The sequence below is a fragment of the Carlito syrichta genome, unplaced genomic scaffold, assembly GCF_000164805.1.
Source record: "Carlito syrichta isolate Samal-C Ts95f unplaced genomic scaffold, Tarsius_syrichta-2.0.1 Scaffold288330, whole genome shotgun sequence".
NCBI classification, from domain to species: Eukaryota; Metazoa; Chordata; class Mammalia; order Primates; family Tarsiidae; genus Carlito; species Carlito syrichta.
The window spans coordinates 1-23,411 of NW_007232426.1; the positions used below are offsets into that span (position 1 = coordinate 1).

At 47.7% G+C, this 23,411-nt stretch overlaps 1 protein-coding gene across 1 annotated transcript; it reads right to left on the reverse strand.

Annotated features, from left to right (window-relative positions):
- Positions 1-10,499: 10,499 nt before the first annotated feature.
- Positions 10,500-22,906, reverse strand: ACER2 (alkaline ceramidase 2; the record flags this gene model as incomplete). The annotated part of the gene is made up of 3 exons (XM_008053625.1): positions 10,500-10,686; positions 13,489-13,626; positions 22,769-22,906. Coding segments are annotated over 3 exons (463 nt in total), but the record flags the coding sequence as incomplete, so codon positions are not given.
- Between the last annotated feature and the right edge of the window lie 505 nt (positions 22,907-23,411).

Sequence of the window (23,411 nt, forward strand, 5' to 3'; positions counted from 1 at the left end):
AGCGGCGGCGCGTCCCTGCCCGCTGTCCAGTCCCGGCTGGCGGGCGGCTTCTCGCGACGTGGCCGAGCCGCACAATCAGCCAGGGCGTGCGGGTCGCAGCCCCCTTTCCGATACCGTCATCTCCTGGGCATGGGTCCCGCGGGCCTCTCTCAGGCTCTCTGCAGCACGCGCGCGCGCACACACGCACACGCACACGCGCACACACACGCACACGCACACACACACACACACGCACACACACACACACACGCACACACACACGCACACGCACACACACGCACGCACGCATCTGTACTCCCGACATCCGACCCGGTGCAGTCGACAAAGCTGCCTGCCTCTGCCAAGCGCCGTCCCACATCTCTTACCCGGTTGGGAAGTCGCATTCCAGTCCAGGGAGGCTTCCTTGCCCAGCAAGGTATGCCCACCACACCCTGAACGTCTCTGGCTCCAGGAAGTGACTGATCGATTGACTGATAAACTGATAGGATCCCATCTCCTAGGCACTGACGGGTGGCTCAGGCCCCGGGTTTGGCTCTGGAAATACAAAGATGAGGAAGCCACGGGTTGGGTGGGGAGGCGCGTGACCGGATGGCTTCATCCCACCAGACACCCTAATGTCTGGGAACTGAGGGGCTTTCTGCCAAGTGAACCCCCCAGGCCAGTCCCTGAAACCCCCTTTCTTAGCTCAGCCGCACACTAGTCCTTAGCTGCCTCTGGTCACTGTCACTGCTTTGCAGGCTATTTCCCCACACCTGGTTGCAGATAGAGACCCCCCCCCTTCCCCAGCTCAGAGGGGGGAGCTTGACTAGGTTCTACGGGAACCTCCAACGGGGACCAAGGAAGAGAAGGAGTGCCCGCGTGTGTGCATGCAAGCCTGTGTGCACACGAGATACTGTGAGGAGCCCAGTTGTTCTGCAACACTAAATATTGTGGTGTCTTTGGCTAAAAATGAAGTGCATTCTTGGCAGACTGCAGTAAGCAACTTGTGGGACAGTGTAGTGGGTCAAATAGTGCCCCCCCAAAATCCACGTTCACCCAGAACCTCAGGCTGTGACCTTATTTGGCAATGGTCTTTGCAGATGTAATTAGTTAAGATGAGGGCATACTGGATTAGAGTGGGCTCAATAATCACATGCCCTATTTCAGAAAAGCAGCACTAAGCCTTCACGTAGCAGGGGGCAGAGGCTCACACCTGTGATTCCAGTACTTTGGAAGGTCAAAGTGGGAGGAGTGCTTGAGCCTAGGAGTTCGAGACCAGCCTGGGCAACATAGTGAGGCTTTATTTCTACAAATTTTTAAAATATTTTTAAAAATTAGCTGGCCATGGGGATGCACACCTGTAGTCCCAACTCCTCTGGAGGCTGAGGCAGAAGGATCACATGAGCCCAGGGCAGGTGTCGAGGCTTCAGTGAGCCTTGATTATGCCACTGCACTCCAGCCTGGGTGACAGAGTGAGATCCTGATGCAAAGAAAAAAAATCCATGTCATAAGTTTATTTACAAACGTATCTAGAATGCCACATGAGTTCAAGAGTTTGATCCACTTTTCAAAAGTCTACACATTTTTAAACACCCTTCTTTAGCAGTCAGTGTCTTACTACAAAGAAAGGGACAGCAGGCTGGGCGCTGTGGCTCACGCCTGTCATCCCAGCACTTTGGGAGGCTGAGGTAAGAGGATTGCCTGAGCCCAGGGGTTCAAGAGCAGCCAGGGCAAGTTGGCGAGACCTCATCTCTACAGTAAATCAAGAAAATTAGCCAGGGGTTGTGGTGCGTGCCTGTAGTTCCAGCTACTTGGAAGGCTGAGGTGGAAGGATTGTCTGAGTCCAGCAGGTTGAGGCTGCGGTGGCCGCTCTGACTCCCCCTCCCCCCCAAAAAGCAAGGGACAGCAGACTCAGATCCAAAGGACAAAATCATCATCGCCAGCAGCCGCCACTCGCTATCCATTGAAGACAGCGAGCGCTTGGCAGGCCCTCCTCACAGTGGCTCCTGCAGGCCTCACAGGTGGTAAACCTGGGCGCTCTGTCCCTGCCTGGTGCCTAGAAGCTCCATGAAGGTGCAGAGACCGAAGCAGAAGAAGTGGCAGCACCAATCCCTGTCCTCCCTTTGGGTGACCTTGTCCCCCAGCTCCTGTAGGCTGTGTTAGTACAATACCTACACAAATGTGAACACTGTGAGAGTCGTTGCACTGTATTGCTTGGGGAATAACAATAAGGAAAAAGCAACATTCTACACTTTCAGTACAGACACAATTTTTTTTTTAGCTGGGGTCTCACTGTGTTACCCGGGCTGGGCTGCAGTGGTAGGATCATGGCTCACCACAGCCTCCAACTTCAGGGCTCAAGCAATCCTCCCGCCTCAGCCTCCTGAGTAGCTGGGACAACAGGCATGTGCCACCACACCAGCTATTTTTTTTTCTTTGGTAGAGGTGAGGGTCTCACTGTGTTGTCCAGGCTGGTCTGGAACTCCTGGGCTCAAGTAATCCATCCTCCTTGGCCTCCCAAAGCGCTGGGATTACAGGCGTGAGCCACCGCACCCAGCTGCAATTTTTTTTTTCTAACAGTTTCAATCTGAGGTTGGTTGAATCTATGGGTATGGAACCCACGGATACAAAGAGTCAGCTGAAGTTCATTCATTATTTGTAGTAACAGGACGGTTCTGAAATCCGATCATCCCAATTTGGTGCCACTTACATGAAAACCTTTACCTCAGTTGCCATTTTGGAAATAAAATGAAATTCTTTGTGGAAAGAAAAGTAAACCTAAGTAGCCTTGGCTTCAAATCCTGGTGCAGCCACTTAATAACCGTGGTCAAAATACATTTCTGAGCCTCCGTGATATTCATATCCAAATCAACAATAAGAGTAATGCTGGCTTCACAAAGTCGCCAAGAGGAATGAATAAGATCGTTTGTGTGAAGGATGACTTACGTGATGGGCTTGCAAATAAGGTATGCTTGTAAGAAAAATAAAATGCTCCTGGGAGTCGACTGAGTCTTTCATTGGGCTGAGATTTATCTTATGAATCGTGGCTGAGGGACTGTCAGTTGCAGTTTAGAAATCCCAACTCCAGCCAGGCTCGGTGACTCAGCCTGTAATCCCAGCACTTGGGGGACCGAGGTGAGAGGATTGCCTGAATCCAGAGGTTCGAGACCAGCCTGGGCAATTGGTGAGACTTCATCTCTACAAAATATCTCAAAAATTAGCCAGGCGTGGTGGCATGTGTCTGTAGTTCCAGCTACTTGGAAGGCTGAGGAGGGATTGCCTGAGAGCAGGTCGAGGCTGTGGTGGCTGTGAATGTGCCACTGCACTCTGGCCTGGGCAACAGAGTGAGACTCCAACTCAAAAAAAAACAGAAAAAAAGGCAAGAAAGAAATCCTAACTCCTCCTAAGTCTCATCACTCCCTCCTGCCTGCCTTCCACACTGCTGGGCCCTCTTTCCTAAGGGCTTTTTGCAGAGAACAGCCTCTATGACTCAGAGCTGTTCTGTCCACCTACAGCCCTCTGCAGCCGCATAACAGGCAATACCAAGCAGGCGTTTGCTAAGTGTTGATTTAAACTGGATTCAACTTCAAAGAGATTTGGGTTGTAACCCTTTTGATTTATGTAAATGAAGCTATTAATCCTAAAAGTTACATTTAGCTCCAATGGATTTAAAATGTCCTCTAGGCCAGGCTCAGTGGCTCAGTCTGTAATCCCAGCACTTTGGGGGCTGATGTGATTGGATTGCCTGAGTCTGCGGGTTCGAGATCAGCCCAGGCAACTTGGCGAGACCTCATCTCAACAATAAAAAAAAATTAGCCGGGCGTGGTAGCATGCGCCTGTAGTTCCGGCTACTTGGAAGGGACAAGTTTATTTGTTTTATCACATTGGGTGTCTGAGGGAAGAGAGGAGGGGAAAAGGAAGGCAGAGAGATGCTTTTGAAAGTCCAAGGAAACATCCTTGGGCCCAGGAAGAGGTTGCATAGCCTGTAGTTTTGAGACAACTGTAGTGAGCTCTGGGGAGATGAGGAACAGAAGACTTCGCTTGCACCACTAAGTGCAATACCCCCAAAGGGCCACGAGATGACAGTGGCACGCTGGGAGTCCCGCTCTGTCCCTCCCACCCCGGGAGCAGAGGCTTTGTGTTCACAGGAATCCCTCCCTCGCGAATGTCGCCAACGCCACTGTCCATTTCCTGTCACTTCATGCCCCTGGCCTTACCTTCAGTCACTTTCCCATCACCAGCCTCAATGTAGAAATAAACACTGCTGACTCTACTGCTATTTGTTACCCTTTAAAAATAGTGTTATGGCCTGCGTGGTCAGTTGCAAAAGCAGCTGAGGCCAGTGTTTTATTTTAATGTGAGGTTGATGTTTCCCTTTTGGTAAGTTAACACCCAGAGAGAGGACTTCCCGTGTAAATGAGGTGTCACCAGCCTGGGTAGTGAAAAACAGGTGTGCCACTTGAGATAAAAACGACTCCCCGAACTCCACGCTAGGAAGAGGGGAGGCCGAGCCCCGCTGGGAGAGAGTGGAGAACAAAAACCCAGCCACATTTTCCATTTTTTTTAATTATGGAAAACTCCAGCAATACAAAAGTACAAGAGAGGGGCTGTGAGGAAACATAAATCCCAGTGTGCTGAAGAATTCCAAGATGTGAATTGCTAACACTTTAGATCTGCCCCTCTCCCGCAACTTGAAGCAGGATCCTTGAAGGTGAAGGTGAAGTTTTTCCGTGTATAGTCTTTTTTTTTTTTTTTGAGCTGGAGTTTCACTCCGTCGCCCAGACTGGAGTGCAGTGGCCGCTCCCGGCCACCGCAGCCTCGACCCGCTGGGCTCCAGCGATCCTTCTGCCTCAGCCTTCCGAGTAGCCGGAATTACAGGCGTGCGCTACCACGCCCGGCTGATTTTTTGATTTATTGTAGAGATGAGGTCTCGCCAAGTTGCCCAGGTGGGTCTCGGATCCGCAGGCTCAGGCAGTCAACTCACCTCAGCCTCCCAAAGGCACGGGATTACAGGCTGAGCCACCGGCTCTGTGTATAGTCTTTTAGTGTGAAGTCCTTAAAAGGTAAGAGCTCTGGTCTTTAAGGGCAGCAGGAAAGGGGAGTGCAGTGGTGACCATACCCACTCCCGACCAGACACCTACAGGGAGCCAAAAACAGTCCAGATTGACAGGGAAGGTCACACACACACCCCACACCCCGCCAGTCCCCAAAGCAGAGCCCTGGACTTCCTCAGCTACCATCCCCCACCACACTTCGGTCCCAAAGACCGAGTAGCTGAGTTCAGCACCAGAAAAGATCTCAGAGTTGACTTGCTCTCCTGTCAGATAGAGGTTCTTTTCCCAGGTGGGCTGTGAGGAATGTCTGAATCCCCAGAAAATTATAGGCAGGGTGAGTGTCCTTTACCCAGAATGTTTGGGATCAGAAGCGTTTCAGATTTTTCAGATTTGGGGATATTTGCATTATATCGGTTCAGCACCCCTAATCCAAAAATCAGCAATCTAAAATGCTACAATGAACATTTCCTCTGAGAGTCCTGTTGGCGCTCAAAAAATTCCGGATTTTGTAGCGCTTGGGATTTTCAGATTAGAGATGATCAGCCTGCCCTTGGGCATTTTCCTAGAGCTTTCATCGGAGTGTCGAATAACTCTGGGGTCACCCGGTCCCCTTGTCCCTCCCCCAAAAAAGAAACTTACAATGCTTCTTCAGTCTTTCTTCTCTAATGGTAATTTTATTCTTTTAAATCTGCTCATCCATGAATCCTTTAATTTGAAAAAAACTGTCCCAGCAAAGTAGAAGAGATGAGTAAGTAGGTTATGGATGTTTCTGCTAAAGGTGTTTATGATTTTGAGACATCACGAGATCCTTCTCTTAGTGACTGGGTGAAATCCAACACAATGAACAGTTTTCTATACTTGAGATTTATATGTACATGACACAATTATAAAACTTTTAATAAAAAGAAACTGGGTGCTTTATGCTAGAGATAGTTAGATGTATTAATTTCATAGCTCTGAGGAAAAAAACAACAATTAACTACACTTATTGTAAGCATGTTTAATAACAGTGGCATACAGATGCAGCAACAGATGAATTTAGGCCAATGTGATTTGCTGGACAACCCGCTAGACACATTTTCACTGCAGATACTTCATAAATAATTTTGGAAATAGACACTAACATATTCATTTGCAGAAAATGCCACTTACGGCTTTCATATCAAACACAGTGATCATAGTCAGTTCACAGAAAGAGCATAAAGTGCAAAATTCCATTTCCTTAAATCATTCTCAAAGCAATGGAGATTAAATTTGACCACAACCACCCTCATACAGCACACCCCACCAAAGGTATAGACAAGGTATAAATCTCAAAATATTCTATTAGCTCTGATTACATATTATAAAATAGTCTTCAATCTGGTTTAACACATAGGGGAAGATATAATTCAGACAAGGAGCCCCTAAGAGTAGGGGCCATTTGTTTTTAAGTCTACAGGAGAGGGATGTCTACAAAATCCACTGAGAATCCCAATCTGGCCCAAGACATCTATTTGGCCAGCTGGAACAACAGCACCAGGCAAAGCCTTTGCTAGGAAAGTTTGCCAATTCATGGGGGTCAAGGCGGGTAGCTAGAAGGTCCTGGCTGGGCAAGCTTCAGCCCTTATCTGTTCCCCCAAGGGGTTCCCTGTCAGTCCCCAAGGGATACAGAGCCAGAATCCGTGAGGAACTGGAGAGAGCTGACACACCTGAGAAATCCAGTGAGTGGAACAGGTGGCCATATTTTTAGGTGGTCCATGTTTGAGGACCATTAGGCTTTGTCCCCCAACAGGATACCTGTGATTCAAAATTGATATCTTAGGTACTCTTCACTGGGCAGGCACAGAGGTCTCCCAAAATGTAGCCTGTTACCAAATGGATTCAGATATCTCATCTCCACACACCGGAAGGGCTTGTGTGATATTATCATCATCATAAAAGGAAGACAGGATTACTTTTTCTAATAACCAACCCATCAACCCAACACCGTAAAACAAGAATCACTGACTGACATGATCACCTGGTAACATCAATTTTTTTTTTATATCCTAAATCCAGTTTCTGCTGGGTATTGATCTGGGCAAATTCTAACCAGAACGAAATCGGATAGCCGTGCTGAAGAACCACCACCGTGACTTAACTCCTAAATGACAAATCTATTGAGGGGCGGGAGATTCTCGATTGCACATCAATTAATGAAATAAGCTATTCTTTTTTTAAAAAAACCTGAACACATCAAAATCTGCAAAGTCACATATTTAATAGCTACTTACTATGACTCATCAATCCAGGTGCAGTAGCACATCAAAGAGCAGAATTCAGTTCGGGACTTCTTAGGGCCCATTATGTCAGGCTTGATTACAAGGAAGATTCAGTAGCAAGTCTTGGAATCCAGTGATTAGCATTCGAGTGCACAGCTGATTCTGGTTAACCTGCTCTTCATGAAAAATATACAACTGGCACTTATATTCCATTCAAGCTACAGGATAAATGTCAACTCTAAAAGACATCTATTTACAAATACATTAGAAAAAAAGAAAGATGAGAATATATCCACATACCAACACATTAACAATGAGAAAACCTGGGTAACAGAAATAGGGGTTACCGCCTTCTTCTTCAATGTTTGTCATTTCTCAATTTTCTAGAAAGAGTCTGCAGTGCTTTCACATAAATATGAATATTGCCATCAACCCAGTGTCAAACAAGATAGGTGTATCTCTCTCTACTCTCTCGATTTCCAGCCCACACCGGCTAGCTCGAGTGATTTCTGTTCAGAGGTGAAGCGATGTTTGTCCTCCTCAAATACAACCCACCCCACATTTCCTTCTCAGCTCTCATCTCTTTAGAATCAAGCTTCTGACATCTTCACTTAACCATATGTCTTCTAGAAGAGGGATGGAATTAGCCCAGTGAGTCAGGGCTCTTCCTACTTCCAGGCCTCTGCAAATACACCCCGCAGTAACTTTTTTGTAAGAGACAGAGTCTTGTTATGCTGCCAAGGCTGGAGTGCAGTGGCACAATCACAGCTCACTCAGCAGTAACATTTTATCCCCTTTTCTGGGAGCTGGAGGTGGGGTGTCACCTGGGACTTCAGGGGAAAAGCCCTTTACCTGATAGGAGAAATGATCCCTCCTCCACTATAGGGACAATGCTCCTGGCACTAAGGAACCCTCAAGACAAATTAAACCTCACACACACACAAATCATGTCCTGCATTTTGCGTCCTACTTATGCCTCCACATAAAGACAACTGGGTTTATAATACACCAAACTCTCTACTTCAGAACAATTTTATACTGTAAAATAGACGATACCAGAATCCATGCCTGATAAGGTCAATCTGACGTGAGGATGGTCTGATATTCGCCTCTTAAAAATTCTAGACTTCAAACCCAAAGGACTCAACATCAGCTCTGTTCCATCAGCTACCTAGGTCACAGAGAGTGCATTCGAGGACCCACAAGTAGTTCATTCAAAGATCATTTAAAAAATATTTTTAAAACTATAATGAAGCAACATATACACTCATTCAATACAAATTTTTCAACCTTGGAAATTACCAATTTGCTCATTTGCATTTTCACGCCTGATAGATCATTAAGTAAATGCTATAAATTTAACCTAAGTCAATAAAATGTAATTTATTGCACACATTAGGGTCTCACAAAGACTTCTGACTGCAAATGGTTCTGCTGCGAAACAATTGGATCATCTCAGAGGTCTAGCAGAGTCACTCAGTCTTAAACTCTTCACCTCGGATCCTGTGCAAATTCTAACCAGCGTTAAGACTTTCTGGATGTGGCAAAAACTGCTACTTCCCAACTCTCAGATACTTAGGACAGTGACACGACTCCTGCCCACGCAAGGACACGCCTGTCCTGCCCTCTCCCGACAACGGAATGTCACAAAGCAGGAGATGCCTGAGTTAAAATGAGTATCCCTGAGGTCGATAATTCCCACTGTGCACCTTGAGGACAGGTTTGGAAGCTTCCATTCAGTCCAGTGAAGAGGAGATTAGTTGTAGCCAGAGTCACGTGAGGTGAGGAAAAGGCAACAGATCTGCCCGGCTGCACCGACAGCCCACACCAGCCAGTGTGTGTATAGTTATTGCCAGCACTTGGGAAAGTGAGCAGCCAAACGCTCAGAGAAACCCCGGGAAGCACCTTGGACTGTGAGAGTGAGGAACACGAGGCACAGGGAAGATATCAGAGAAAGAAGAGGTGAGATTCTTGAAGGGAGTTTCCAGAAAAGTGTAATAGTGTCCTGGGGCTTCAAAGGAGAAAAGGTCTCCAGAAACGTCATGCGTGCTCCACATTTTGAACCAGAACCCACACCACCGTCATCAGGTGCCCTCTGGTAAAGTCACAAGGGGCATGGGGGTCTGTGGGACCATCCACGCCACAGCTAGCCTCCTCTGTGTATTCGAGGCTACCAAGCTGGGGTGGGAGGCAGGAGGCAGACATGATGTCAGTATTCATGGACTGTGCTCATCTTCAAGAACAGCCTAAAGAAGAGCGTCAGTTTTGGCATCGAGGGTTTATACTGCTTGGCTTCACCCTCATTTGAAGTGAAGCATCCGTCTTTCCACAGAGGATTCCCAAATGTGTGTAAAACCTAGTAGGTGAGTTGAGAGTTCCAAGTGAAAAACCAGCCTTTTTAGCCACAAGCCCTGTGTGTGTTTCATGTGTTTGGTTTTGTTTAAGGACAGTCTGCCCCGATGAAAATCTCTGTCGGCCAGGCGCGGTGTGGCTCAAGCCTATAATCCCAGCACTTTGGGAGGCTGAGGCGGGAGGACTGCCTGAGCCCACAGGTTCGAGACCAGCCTGGGCAACATGGTGAGACCTCAAAATCAAAAAACTAGCGGGGTGTGGTAGTGTGCACCTGTAGTTCTGGTTGCGTGGAAGGCTGAGGCGGAAGGATCGCCGGAGCCCAGCAGGTCGAGGCTGCGGTGGCTGGGAGCGTGCCGCTGCACTCCAACCTGGGTGGCAGAGTGAGACTCCAACGCCAAAAAAGAAAAAAGAAAAGAAAACCTGTCTGCATCTTCCATTGGAGAGTCAGAGAGTCTTGCCCGTCAGAGAGTTTGTCTGTCATCAGCAGAGTCCGCGCCAGAGAAGCTGGGAATGGTGGGGGTCCAGGGCTGGTCAACCTTCTCCAGTGTGCAGGGCTCGGTCCCCCACCGGCCCACTCTGCTATGGCCCGAAAAGCCACTGCATCTGGAAGTGATGCCAAGAAAGCTACACCTTGTGTCCCTGAGCCTTCTACTTGCCATCTCTGGGACAGGGAAAGACACTCACTTTTTGTCCACACACAGTGGGATCCTGGCACCCACAGACATCCTAGTTAGAGCCCAACCAAGGGGACAGAATTTTTTTAAAAACAGGCCACACCCCAACTCTTCGAAAGCCCTCGGCTGTCTTTGCTAGCAGAGGAAGCCCAGTGCACAAGGGAAAATAAGCAGAGAAGCCAGCCACCACTTTGCCATCACGTGATCTTGACCGACGATTTCTTGCTGGCGCACAGGAGGGACACATAGGGGACCCCGATGAAGGCCCACTTCTCGCTGGGCCAGAACTTGATGACAGGGCCTTGCTCCGGGATCTCCGAGGCCGCATCGAAGTAGGCAAAGCACACACAGCCCAGGTAGGCAGCCAGGCAGATGAGGATGTGCCTGCAAGGAAAGATGGGAGTGAGAACGGGTGAAGGCTCCAGGGCCTTCAGCTAGCTGGCTCCTTCTTCTGGGCTAACCCATCTTTCCCCTCTGTTACTACAGCCCAGGGGCCTCTTCTCACTAGGAAGGGGCCCATAATCCCTGGAATCACAGGCTGTGATTCGGGCCCATCTTAGAATATTCTAAATTATTCCCGCTTGATCATAGGAATAAGCATGCGTAAAACATCTCTGGGCCCCAACCAAGAAGACAGGGTCCCAAGAATTTAAAACAGAGGCACAAAGATGGAAGTAAATGAACACCTCTGATGAGCTGCCACCTTCTCACTTTAACAACTAGTTATCGATATTTTAGCCCCTTCATCAGGAAAAATTTTTCTTTTTTAAAAAATGGAGACCGGGCTAGGTGTGGTGGCTCACATCTATAACCCTAGCACTTTGGGAGGCCAAGGTGAGAGGATTGCCTGAGCCCACGGGTTCGAGACCAGCCTGGACAACTTGGCGAGACCTCATTTCTATAATAAATTTAAAAAAGATAAATTAGCCGGGCATAGTGCCATGTGCCTGCAGTTCCAGCTACTTGGAAGGCTGAGGCAGAAGGATCAACTGAGCCCAGCAGGTTGAGGCAGCACTGGCCATGAGCATACCCCTGCACTCCAGCCTGGGCAACAGAGTGAGACTCTGACTCAAAAAAAACAATAGAGACTGGGTCTCACTATGTTGCTTAGGCTGGTCTTGAACCCCTGGGCTCAAGCGATCCTCTCGCCTTGGCCTCCCAAAGTACTGGGATTACACGCATGAGCCACCTGCGCCCAGCCTAGGAATAATTTTTATGCTGATTAAACAGATTTTGCAATTTAGTGGGAACTTCTTTTTAATTTATCCTCACTGTGCCTGTAAAAAGTTTTAATTTAATACTAATCTTTACCAAGCAATGGACCATTTAAAGGCGTATAAACTTTTCTTGTACTCTATATTGACTTTTAATCCCAGATGAATTCAAATTTTATAATATATTTTTAAATATGTTCAAATAAAAGATTTTTATAAAAACTTTGGTGGGGCAGTGGCCTTTTTTAGAATGACACAAAGTCCAGAAACCCTAAAGAAAAGACCAACAAATGTGAACATTTGATATCACTATGCCACAAAAATATCAGTAACAAACTGAAAGACAAATGGGAAACGGGAATATATGTGCACCATATGACAAGAAGTTTAAATTCCTCCATACAGGCAGGGCTCAGTGGCTCAGCCTGTAATGCCAGCGCTTTGGGAGGCTGAGGTGAGTGGATTGCCTGAGCCTGTGGATTCGAGACCCGCCTGGGCAGCAAGACCTCATCTCTACAATAAATCAAAAATTAGCCGGGCATGGTAGCGCGCGCCTGTAGTTCCAGCTACTCGGAAAGGTTGAGGCGGAAGGATCGCCGGAGCCCAGCAGTCGAGGCTGCGGTGTCGGGAGCGGCCACTGCACTCCAGTCTGGGCGACAAAGTGAGACTCCAACTCAAAAAAAAAAAAAATCCTCCATACAAAGAACATTGAAAAAAGTAATCATTTCATATGATGTCTGGGATGTGCCTTAAAATAAACGGGGTCACAAATGGGTGGTGGGCAAGGGTGGCAGGGACAAGATAGGTCTCGTGTTGGTCATTATGGAAGCTGGGTGCTGGCTGCATGGGGCTCAATGTACTACCCTCTGTACTTTTGAAAATGTTGCAATTTGCACGATAAATAGCACATCGTTTTGTAGACAGTAACGACTGTCTACGGAGTGCCAAGCCTCTGTGCTAGATATACATTTTTTAAAATAGAAATACTCAGTAGAAAAGACAAAGAAAATTAAAAGGCACATTGCAAAAAAGGAAATACACACAGCAAATCTGTGTTTGAAAAGATGCCCAGGCTGGGCATGGTGGCCTACGCCTGAAATCCCAGCACTTGGGAGGCCGAGGTGAGAGGATTGCCTGAGCCCACGGGTTCGAGACCAGCCCGGGTAACTTGGTAAGACCTTCTCTCTACAACAAATCAAAAAATTAACTGGGCGTGGTGGTGCATGCCTATAGTTCCAGCTATTTGGAAAGCTGAGGCAGAAGGATTGCCTGAGCCCAGCAGGTCGAGGCTGCAATAGCCATGGGTAAGCCACTGCACTCCAGCCTAGGCAACAGAGACTGTGACTCAAAAAGAAAAAAAAAACAAAACAGTGTATCCTGAGCATTCCAAAGTGTAGAAGTTCCAGTATGCTACTGTTGAACGCCAAGATTATTTTTATATAAAGATGGTGGGGGAAATTAAACAATTTACTTTAGTTCTCTGGTCTTCTGTCTCCACCTATAAAAAGCACGGGGAAGCTGTCCCCAAATGACCTGTGCGGCCTCGGCTTCACCTGGTCACTCAGGCCCCAAAGGTGTGGTTTCCACTGAGGACCATGCCAGACATCACCTCTGCTCCCAGCGTCCCCTCCCCTACTCCCACCCCCACAGCTCAGGTTCCCAATTCAGTTTTCAGCACCCCGGTGCTTTAATAATGGAGCTAGAAGCAAGAGACTGTGGACCCGGACCCAGACCCGGACCAGACCGAGGAGGTATGACAATTAGGCCTTTGTTCGGCCTGCGCCTGCTCCCTGGAGCCAGTTCAGCTTTTTACAGCCTACTGTCTAAACCATCTGACAGCCCAGTAAGGAGTGAGGTGGGCTGGGGCTCCTCGTCGTCCCCGAACACACCTGTGCCCCTTGCAGGGCGGACAGGGCCCAACGGCAAGTGCCAGCACCAGCCTCCCAGCCAGCTCCCCACGCCAGGGGCTCACCACACACAGTGCAGGTAGGGAAAGTGGAAGGACGACAGGAGCTCGCAGAAGGCTCGGTCACTGATCCAGCAGAATAGGGCAAGGGTCCACCAGAGGCCGGAGAAGAGACCCAGCTTGAACACACGCACGTTGTCACACCTGCATGGGGATCCGGAGAGCGAGCCGCCGTCAGTCCTGGCTTCCACCTGCCTCCCTGGCCACCTCTTCTGTCTCCTTCTCTGGTTCCTCTGGTGGGCCTCACCCCTCGGTGCTGGAGATCCTTCCTACCCTTCTGGTTCCATACAGTATTTACGTCCCTGAGACTGGGGAGTGGGACGTAAATATTGTATGGAACAGAAGGCTCCCAGAGACATCCCCTCTCCCAGGCCTCACCTCTGACTCCAGACACCCAGCGATTCTCCTGGCATGTGCACGCTGACATCTGATATGGAAGTCAGTGGAGTATACCCATAACCCATAATTCTTTTTTTTTTCTTTTTTGAGCAGGAGTCTCACTCTGTCGCCCAGGCTGGAGTGCAGTGGTATGCTCACAGCAGCCACAGCCTCAACCTGCTGGGCTCAGGTGATCCTTCCACTTCAGTCTTCCAAGTAGCTGGAACTACAGGCATGCGCCACCATGCCTGGCGAATTTTTTTTTTAATTTATCTACTATAGAGATGAGGTCTCGCCAAATTGCCCAGGCTGGTCTCGAACCCATGGGCTCGGGCAATCCTCTCACCGCAGCCTCCCTAAGAGCTGGGATTATAGGTGTGAGCCACCACGGCCAGCCCATAACCCATAATTCTTCTCCCTGTCCTTCCCTGTCTCACACAGCCTGCATCCAGTCCAGGAGCCCTACCTTCAAAATCTGACCTCTCCTCACCACCTCCACCTGGATCCAAGCTCCCATCACCTCAGCCACCCTCGACCCTGCTGCCCATTTTCCACCCTCTTCTCGGAAGCCTTCAGTGCCATCCCCTTCAACCAGAGGGTGAGGTTTCCCTTTCCCTCCTCACTCCTCTCCTAGGTGCTCCTGCCCCTCGCTGCCCCTGCTCAGGCCCTCAGGGGACCCGTGCTGTTCCTCAGATAGCCCAGGCATGCTCCTGCAAGGCTCAACACTTGCCACAGCATCTGCCTGGAATGCTCTTTCTCCAGATAGTCACATGACTCCCCATCTTCAAGTCTCTGCTCAAATGCCACTCTATACGCCTAACCACTATTTAATATTTTTGCATTTTTATTTTTGAGTCAGGGTCTCACTCTGTTGCCCAGACTAGAGTGCAGCGGTACAGTCATGGCTCACCGCAGCCTCAACCTCCTGGGCTCAGGCGATTCTTCCACTTCAGCCTCCCGAGTAGTTGAAACTACAGGCACGTACCATGATACCCAGCTAATTTTTTTTTGGTTTCTTTAGAGATGAGATCTCGCCATGTTGCTCAGGCTGGTCTTGAATGCCTGGCCTTAGGCAATCTGGCCTCCCAAAGTGCTGGGATTACAGGCATGAGCCACCACACCTGGCCCTAATTACTCTCTTTAACAATTATGACAGCTGTCTCCACCTCCACAGCCACCCTCCCTGTCACCTCCTTCTCTCCTTTAATTTTATCTGTAGCGACTATAATACTCTGACACCCCCTATTTTTTTTTGTTTTGTTTTTTTTGTTTGTTTTGTTTTGTTTTTGAGTTGGAATCTCACTCTGTCACTCAGGCTGAAGTGCTGTGGCACACTCATGGCCACTCCAGCGTCAACCTGCTGGGCTCCAGTGATCCTTCCACCCCAGCGCTGGGCTCCAACGATCCTTCCACCCCAGCCCTCCAAGTAGCCAGAACTACAGGCATGCACTACCATGCCCAGCTAATTTTTTTATCCATCGTAGAGACGAGGTTTCACTAAGTCGCCCGGGCTGGTCTCGAACCCTCAGGTTCAGGCAATCCATTTGCCTTGGCCTCCCAAAGTGCTGGGATTACAGGCTGAGCCACTGAGTCGGGCCAACCCTCTATGTTTTACTTATTTGTTTCCAGTGTCTCCATCCACTGACATGTAAACTGTATCCCAGCACCTGGAACAGTGCCAGACACAGAGAAGGTGCTTGTCATTTCTTGAAGAAATAGGTTCTAAACACTGGAACAAAATACTTTTCTGAAATAATCCTAATAGCTCACAAAAACGCTATCTTCTCTCCTTGTTATGGAATTCTAAGGCCTTTCCTTAGGGTCTCTTTCCTTCAGTGGACCACTCCCTGGCTTGGTCAAGACCTCTTACAGGACTCAGAGCCCAACACGACACCTGCACTGAGAAGAAGCTTAACTCCAATTTGCAGAGCCAGGGTCTGCTGTCCTTCCTCTGCTTCCACAGGGAGCGAGGCCTGCTATCAGCTGCTGCCCGGGCTTATCTGCACTTGGGGCAAGTCCAGACCTGGGCTCCATCAGGTGTCATGCCCAGTTCTCAGAGCTTTTATCAAAATAGTAACATGAGGCAAAGAGAGAAAAAGTGGGCCAGAAATCACATATACAGCAGGACCCTGTTTTAGGGTAAAACACCTAAGGGGGATGTCTATCATTTCTTCTCTTCTTGGCCTTTGAATGTCTTCTCCAAGTTTTTCTTAACAACAAAATCACTCCCATAATCAGAAGTAGCAGAGTTTAAAATATTTCAAACGTAGTTGCGTCACTCAGTGGCGTGATCGACACCACCAATCCCAATAAATGTCAGATCATAACCCCACAGCAGAATAAACTTTTGTTTTCTCATGGTCTGAGAGAAGGTTCAGGAAGGACAATGCAAACACTTCTCAGAAAACTGGTAAAAAAAAAATTAAAAAGTGAAAAGACTAGAAACAAGCTTTAGGATGAAGACCAAAGACAAACAGAAAGCTGAAAGCCAGCCCCCTCGCCTATTTCCTCCGAGCAGAGGGAGGAGCTGTGAGGAACACTGAGCTTGGACACAAGAGAGGGTAGATGACCTGCAAGGAGACGCTGTAGGGCATCCTCTCGGCAGGGAAACAACCAAAGGATGAGAAGTCAGCCAAGTAGAAGCGTCTGGAAGAGGAATGGTATGAACAAGGGCCTGGGGCTGGCTGAACAGAGGCCCACTGAAGACACAGGTGGCCAAAGCAGCTGCCCCATTTGCTCTTGCTTGGGTCTTATTTTCCCTTTTCTTAAGCTTTTTTTTTTTTTTGAGGTGAAGTCTCACTCTGTCACCCAGGCTGGAGTGCAGTGGCACACTTATGGCCACTGTAGCCTCAACCTGCTGGGCTCAGGCGACCCTCCCACCTCAGCCTTCCAAGTAGCCAGAACTACAGGCATGCACCACCACACCTGGCTAACTTTTTGATTTACTGTAGAGACAAGGTCTCACCAAGTTGCCCGGGCTGGTCTTGAACCCGTGGGCTCAAGAAATTCTCTCACCTCGGCCTCCCGAAGTGCTGGGATTATAGGCATGAGCCACCACGCCTGGCCTCTTAAGCTAGTTTTTAACAAAATTATAGGCTAAAACATTATTAGACTCAAGAGTCAAAATGAAACTAGAGTGCAATGAGTTCTCAAGAAACACAGCTAAATCCAGAACATTTTATTCACTTCGGGCCTAATATAAGCCAGCACCAGTGGACAGAATGCAACAAATGGGAATCCATTTCAGATGTCTTCACCAGCAATTTAATTATGTGTTTGCCAAACTGCTTCAAGATCTGTAACATCTAGGAATACTATGCAGCCATAAAGAAGAACAAAATCATGTCCTTTGAAGCTACACGGATGCAGTTAAAGACCTTCATTAAAAGTGAACCATCACGGAAGCAGAACAGAAGAACTCATGGTCTCACTCATAAGTCGGTCCTAAACACTGGGCTGGTGAGCACAAATGTGAAACAGCTTACGCTGGGAACTGCTAACAAATGTGAAACAGCTTACGCTGGGAACTGCTAATGAGAGGAAGGAGGAAGGAAGTGGGGAGGGAGGAGGATGAGGGGTTCACAGCTGTCCACTGGGTGCCATGGGGAGAGAGGGCTGGCCAGAAACCCAAACCTCACCTGCAAGCAATTTACTCATGGCGCACTCCTATAATCCCCGCACTTTGGGAGGCAGAGGTGAGAGGATTGCCTGAGTCCATTGGTTTGGTCACCACAGCCTCGACCTGCTGGGTTCAGGTGATCCTTCCACCTCAGCCTTCCAAGCAGCCGGAACTACAGGCACACGCCACCACGACCAGCTAATATTTTGATTTATTGTAGAGACGAGGTCTCACCAAGTTGCCCAGCTGGTCTTGAACCCCTGGGCTCAGACAATCCTCTCGCCTCACCCTCTCAAAGTGCTGGAATTACATGCTTGAGCCACTGCACCCGGCCCTATCACTGATGGATTTTCAAGGAATCCCATGGTTCTGTGCTAAGAAAAGTTAGTGGTACTTAGCAAACAACTGGGCAATACAGACGTTTGAATTTTCAGAGATAATGGGCACCGCAGAAAATCCACAGAGCAACAAAGAATAATGTCTGCCTTTGAAGGTTGCAACACCAGGGAGGAAGAGCAGGAGGAGACAAGGATTATACTTAAGGGAGAGTATTCTAAGTACAGTGTGAGACCACAAAGGGGACAATCACATTTAACTGAGGGGATGAGGAGTCAGGAAAGGCCTCATGAGGGAGCTGGCACCCAGGATGGGCACTGCACAAGGGGCAGGATTTTGCCCGGTAGGAGTGGGAAAGGGCATTCCAGGGGAAGAAGGATGACAAAAGCCTGAAGACAAGAAAACAATGAGCCTGTCTAGACTGGCTGGTCACAGGCACGTAGAGAGTGCCAGAGAAAGAAAAAGTTCTAAGGGAAGCTTAGACAGCAAGGAGCCACCAAGGGTTTTGTGCAAGGATGAGGGAGCGACATGCAAAAGACCCTCTGAAGGAAGGGACCCGGAGAAAGACAAGACCAGTCAGAAAACAGAAGCAACGGCCCTCTGGAGAGGTGTGAGGGTGGGCGGTCGACATGGGAAGAGGTGACAGATGAGACCTTGCAGAGGGAGGCACAATGAGACCCAGCAATCCTTTGAGGCGGCAGGAGGCGAGGAGGGACCTAGCGGCACTGTAGGACATCAAGTCTAATGGACTTGGAGAGCAGTGATAACATTAAAACAATCCGGGCACTAGAACAGGGACTGGGAAGGGACAATAGGGGGCAGAGTAGGCAGAGAGAGCATGGAGCCAACCAGGGACTGTGCCTGTTACAGTTTAGGGAACAGGAAGTCGGACCAGGAAACCCAGTGATCCTTGGAAATGTGAGACTGGACATCTGGAGAGAGACGAGGATGGACTGCAGAGAACGGTGCAGAGCGAGGAGAGTTAAACAAAAGGGGATGAAGCAGACCTTCAAGAAATAAACAAAAAGGCCGGACGCGGTGGCTCATGCCTGTAATCCCAGCACTTTGCGAGGAGGAGGCAAGAGGAGGGCCTGAGACCAGGGGTTCGAGACCTGCCTGAGCAACTTGGTGAGACCTTGTCTCTACAATAAATCAAAAATTAACTGGGGAAGGTGGTGCGCGCCTGCAGTTCCAGCTACTTGGAAGCCTGAGGCGGAAGGATCGCCTAAGCCCAACAGGTCGAGGCTGCAGTGGCCGTGAGCATGCCACTGCATTCCAGCCTGGGTGACAGTGGAACTCCCACTCAAAGAAAAAAAAAGAAACAAACAAAAAGGACTGAAGACACAATCTTGGACAATGTCTACTTTAACGAGCAAAAGAGTAGAGTAGAAACAGTCAGGTAAAAGAAGAATCTGGATCATATGGGATCACAGAAGCCTAGAGAAGAGAATTCAGAGGGGGAGGTTGACTGTGTCAGACTCTTCAGACAGGCCAAGGACAGGGAGGGCTGAAAAACAGTTATCAGAAGTTAAAAGGCTGTTAGTACAGCCTACAGAAATAATATAATGAATGCATAAAGATACACCAAGACGTTCATCACAGAGATATTTATAATGGTTAAAAACTAGAAATGACCTAAGTGGTCAAAAATAGGAAATTAGTTAACTAATTAAATTAACAGCAAATTAAGCCAGACATGGTGGCTCAAGCCTGTAATCCCAGCACTTTAGGAGGCAGAGGTGAGAGGGTTTCCTGAGATCGGGGGTTGGAGACCTGCCCGGGGAACATGGTGAAACCTCATCTCTACAATAAATCAAAAAATTGGCCAGGCGTGGTGGTGCACGCCTGTGGTTCCAGCTACTTGGAAGGCTCAGGTGGAAGTTTCACCTGAGCCCAGCGGGTCAAGGCTGCAGTTGCTGTGAGTGACTCAAAAAAAAGAAAAAAAAGTAAATTAAAATTCTATATGGCCATTAAAAATCAGGAACTAGGTATATATTTATTTATAGAGAAAGACAGCTACAATACATTTCTAAGTGAGAAAGTCAAATTTCATATTACCTTATAAAAGAATGACCTAATTTTTATAAAATATATATAACTAGATTTTTCTAAAAAACAGATAAGATGGCAAAGGATTTTTTAAAAGACTAAAAGAAGATACAGCAAAAGGCTAGTAGTCATTTTCATCTGAAGACAGGTTTTGCTATTTTTATTTAGTGCATAAAAATCATAAGCAATGTACTGCGCTAAGTAATATCAAATATTAATTTCATTTAATAAGTACTACATTTATTTTCTGTTTTGCTTGTCTGTATTCTCCAATTTTTCTACAACAGAAACAAGTTACTTGATAAAAATTAATTTTGTGAAAAGGTTGTGAATGACCCTTGAGATAACATTTCAGCCTGAAGATGGACAAGGAAGCAGATCGCAAGAGATTTAAGACAGAAGACTGTAAAGACAGCTCCCTTAAGAAACCTGGCCATCTTGGCACGACCTCATCTCTATAATAAATCAAAAGTTAGCTGGGCATGGTGGCACGTACCTGAAGTTCCAGCTACTTGGAAGGCTGAGGCGGAAGGATCACCAGAGCCCAGCAGGTAGACGCTGGAGTGGCCGTGAGTCTGCCACTGCATTCCAGCCTGGGTGACGGGGTGAGATTCTGACTCAAAAAAAAAAAAAAAAGGAAAAGAAACCTGGCCATGAGGAGACAGAGAAGCAAGTGGCTTCGTCCCATACTGCAGATGGCAACCTGGACCTCAGCCAGGCTGCAAGGTCATCACCGGGTAGACACACTCAGCTCAGGGCAAACCTGAAGCCACAGTGGCGGCAAAAAGGATTCCAAAGCCAGGTCTCAGGTAGGAGAGTTTTGGATCTCTAAGAGGAGGAGAGAACATTTCCATGATGGGTAATGGCTTGATGTGAGCTTTATGGAAAACTTTCTCCATGAGAAGAAACAAACATAGCTTGCGGAAAGCATATGGCTTCAGGTTTAGCATTAAGTCTGTCGGGTGATAAGGTGACCAATTATTTGTTAGAGGCTATAAATTCTTCCTCTCTCTTCATGGTCACGGACGCCAATTTGCTCTGCAGAAATAGAGAAGGCGCTTCCTCTGGAAGACTCATGCTTGAAATGCGTAGTTTATAACAGATTGGCGGTTCTCTAACAGAAGTGGGCACCAGACAGAACCACCTGGGCAGGTTCTTAAAGGGTTCTTGCTTTGTTTATAGCTTTATTAATGTATATTTCACAAACCATAAGATTCATCTATTTAAAGAGTACAGGCCAGGGTTTTTTAGTATATCAGAGTTGTTCAACCATCACCACAATCTCATTTTATAATTTTTCCAATGCTCCAAGAAGAAGTCCTTTCTATTAGCAGTCATCCCCCTTTCTGTCTACCCTACCATCTCCAATCACTTCATCAGAAACTTCCAGTGGTGCCCAGTGGTTTAGGATTCACAGTGGTTTAGGATTCACAGGCCAGAGAGGGCAGCAGAGGGATACCTTCCAGCTCCACTCCTGCCCTTGGCCCAACCCTCGGCAACTGGGGTTTTGAGCCTGCTGGATCTACAACTGAGCTTGCTGGGTCTACAAACGTCCAGTCTAGACCTCCAAAAATCACAGTCTTTGCATAGGCAGAGCTAGCATCTCTCCTTACAAACGCACCTTCCAAGTGATTCTAATGACTCTCCCGCCGGCAGGAGCTGGCACTTAGAACTCAGCAAACACTTGTCCAGTGAGCAGGTAGATACGTGAGTAGGCAGACTTGCGGTTGCTAAGAATCATCCTGGCTCTAGCAGTAACACCAGTGATGAATTCGAAAGGTGACTTTTTAAAAATTAAGGTTGCCAGAGGGTAGGGAATGAACCTTCTGCTGTTCACTCAGTTATCTGCTCTTCTACTCAAAAGGAGTCACTGCCATAGTTACTCTTCTAGGGTCAATTTCAGCCTGTTTCTGAAAAGAGACTCTTATACCCAGTCCTGGAGGATACGCAAAGAAGCCCACCAGATAAGACCTGACGGCATCTTTCAGCTGCCAGAGGGCAAGTTCAAACACTGTACCTCTTCAACCACCTCTGCCTGTTATTGCTGACAATCTAAGCAACCCCCAGAGACAAAGCAATTGGGACGATGTGTTTATCTCTTCTCAAAACAAAGAGGAGAGAAAGCTCATGTCACACGTTATGCAGAGCAACCAGCACACAATGACATCAATTACAAGACTTCAGTGAAGAGACTCAATGTCCATAACAGTGAGAAAATCAGAAATTAAAGTGCATTTTTAGAGTGACTGCAAAGAAAAAAAAGGGTTTCCAAAGAGTATTGAAATAAGGGCAGTGATTAGATGTATTTGAGTTGGGGCTAGGAGACAGTCATGCACCAACAAGGGCTAAACCAAAATGTTTCCGGATGTCAACCTAAACTCTGAGTTCACAAGTTCCCAGCAGAAAATGCTAAAGCAAATAGCAAAGGCTTTACCTGATCGACTGTCTATAAGACACTAAGCCTCCAAGAAGCTACCACAGTCAACAGCAGTCTGCTTGGAGTCAGTGTTTCCCTGTAGACAGAAATCCATTTTTCTTTTTTCCATCTGTGTGTGAATGCAATAACCTATTTAAGACTTTTCCCCTCACTCTCCTCATATGGACAAATCTGTTCTCCTTTCTATAGAATTAAGTTAAAGCAGCATGGTCAAGGTGCTCAGATAGTCCTGCCAAGCTAGCTTTTGTCACTAGGACACGCTGCGTTCATTAAACAGCCACTGTTCTATTTCTAAAAACGAGATCATTAGCATTTTGAACCAAGCCTGCTTCCAATCCAACAGTCATCAACAAATGCTTCACGAAGAATAAAATCCCTTCCCCGCTTGAGTGCAGAAAGGAGCTCGGAGCTGGTGTGTTTCCAGCAAGGGAAAAGCCTACGGGGTAGGCGGGAATAATGGCACCCACCTCTTCAGCTCTGCGATGAGCAGCGCAGTGCAAGGAACCCCCAGGGTCATCAGAGAGATGTTGTTGATGGCCGGCTTGACAAACGCCAGGCACGTTGTCACAGCAGACAGGACGCAGACCACCACCTTGAACCTGCCCCTGAGTCAAGGAAAGCAAAACCAAACTCATTAGCAAAGGAGTTCTTGTCTGTTTGCTTCATCGGGCAAGGTACGCAAATCCTGCAGGAAGCACAAGGGTCAAAAAGCCACTCACACTCGCGGACGCAGAAATTCCATTTCTAGGAACTTACCCGTAGGAAATAATCAGAGACTTTCAGACTATTTAGCCATGAGAATGTCAAAATTAGAATCACTCCACGTCTCTGAGGGTGACCTATGAATAACCATTTTCTTAGTGTGATTTCTCTGTAATTTTTTTAGATATTCTATAGCAGGTTTTGGCAAATGTTTTCTGTAAAAGGTCAGATAGTAAAGATTTCAGGCTCTGTGGGCCCCAAAGTCTCTACCGCAGCAGCTCAATTTTGCCATTTTTGGAGAATCAGTCAATGAACAGGCCGGCTGGCTGCCAATAAAACCCGATTTGCAAAAACAGGACCCATTTGGCCCATAGGACAAAGTTGGCCAACTCTGTTCTACAAAGTGAG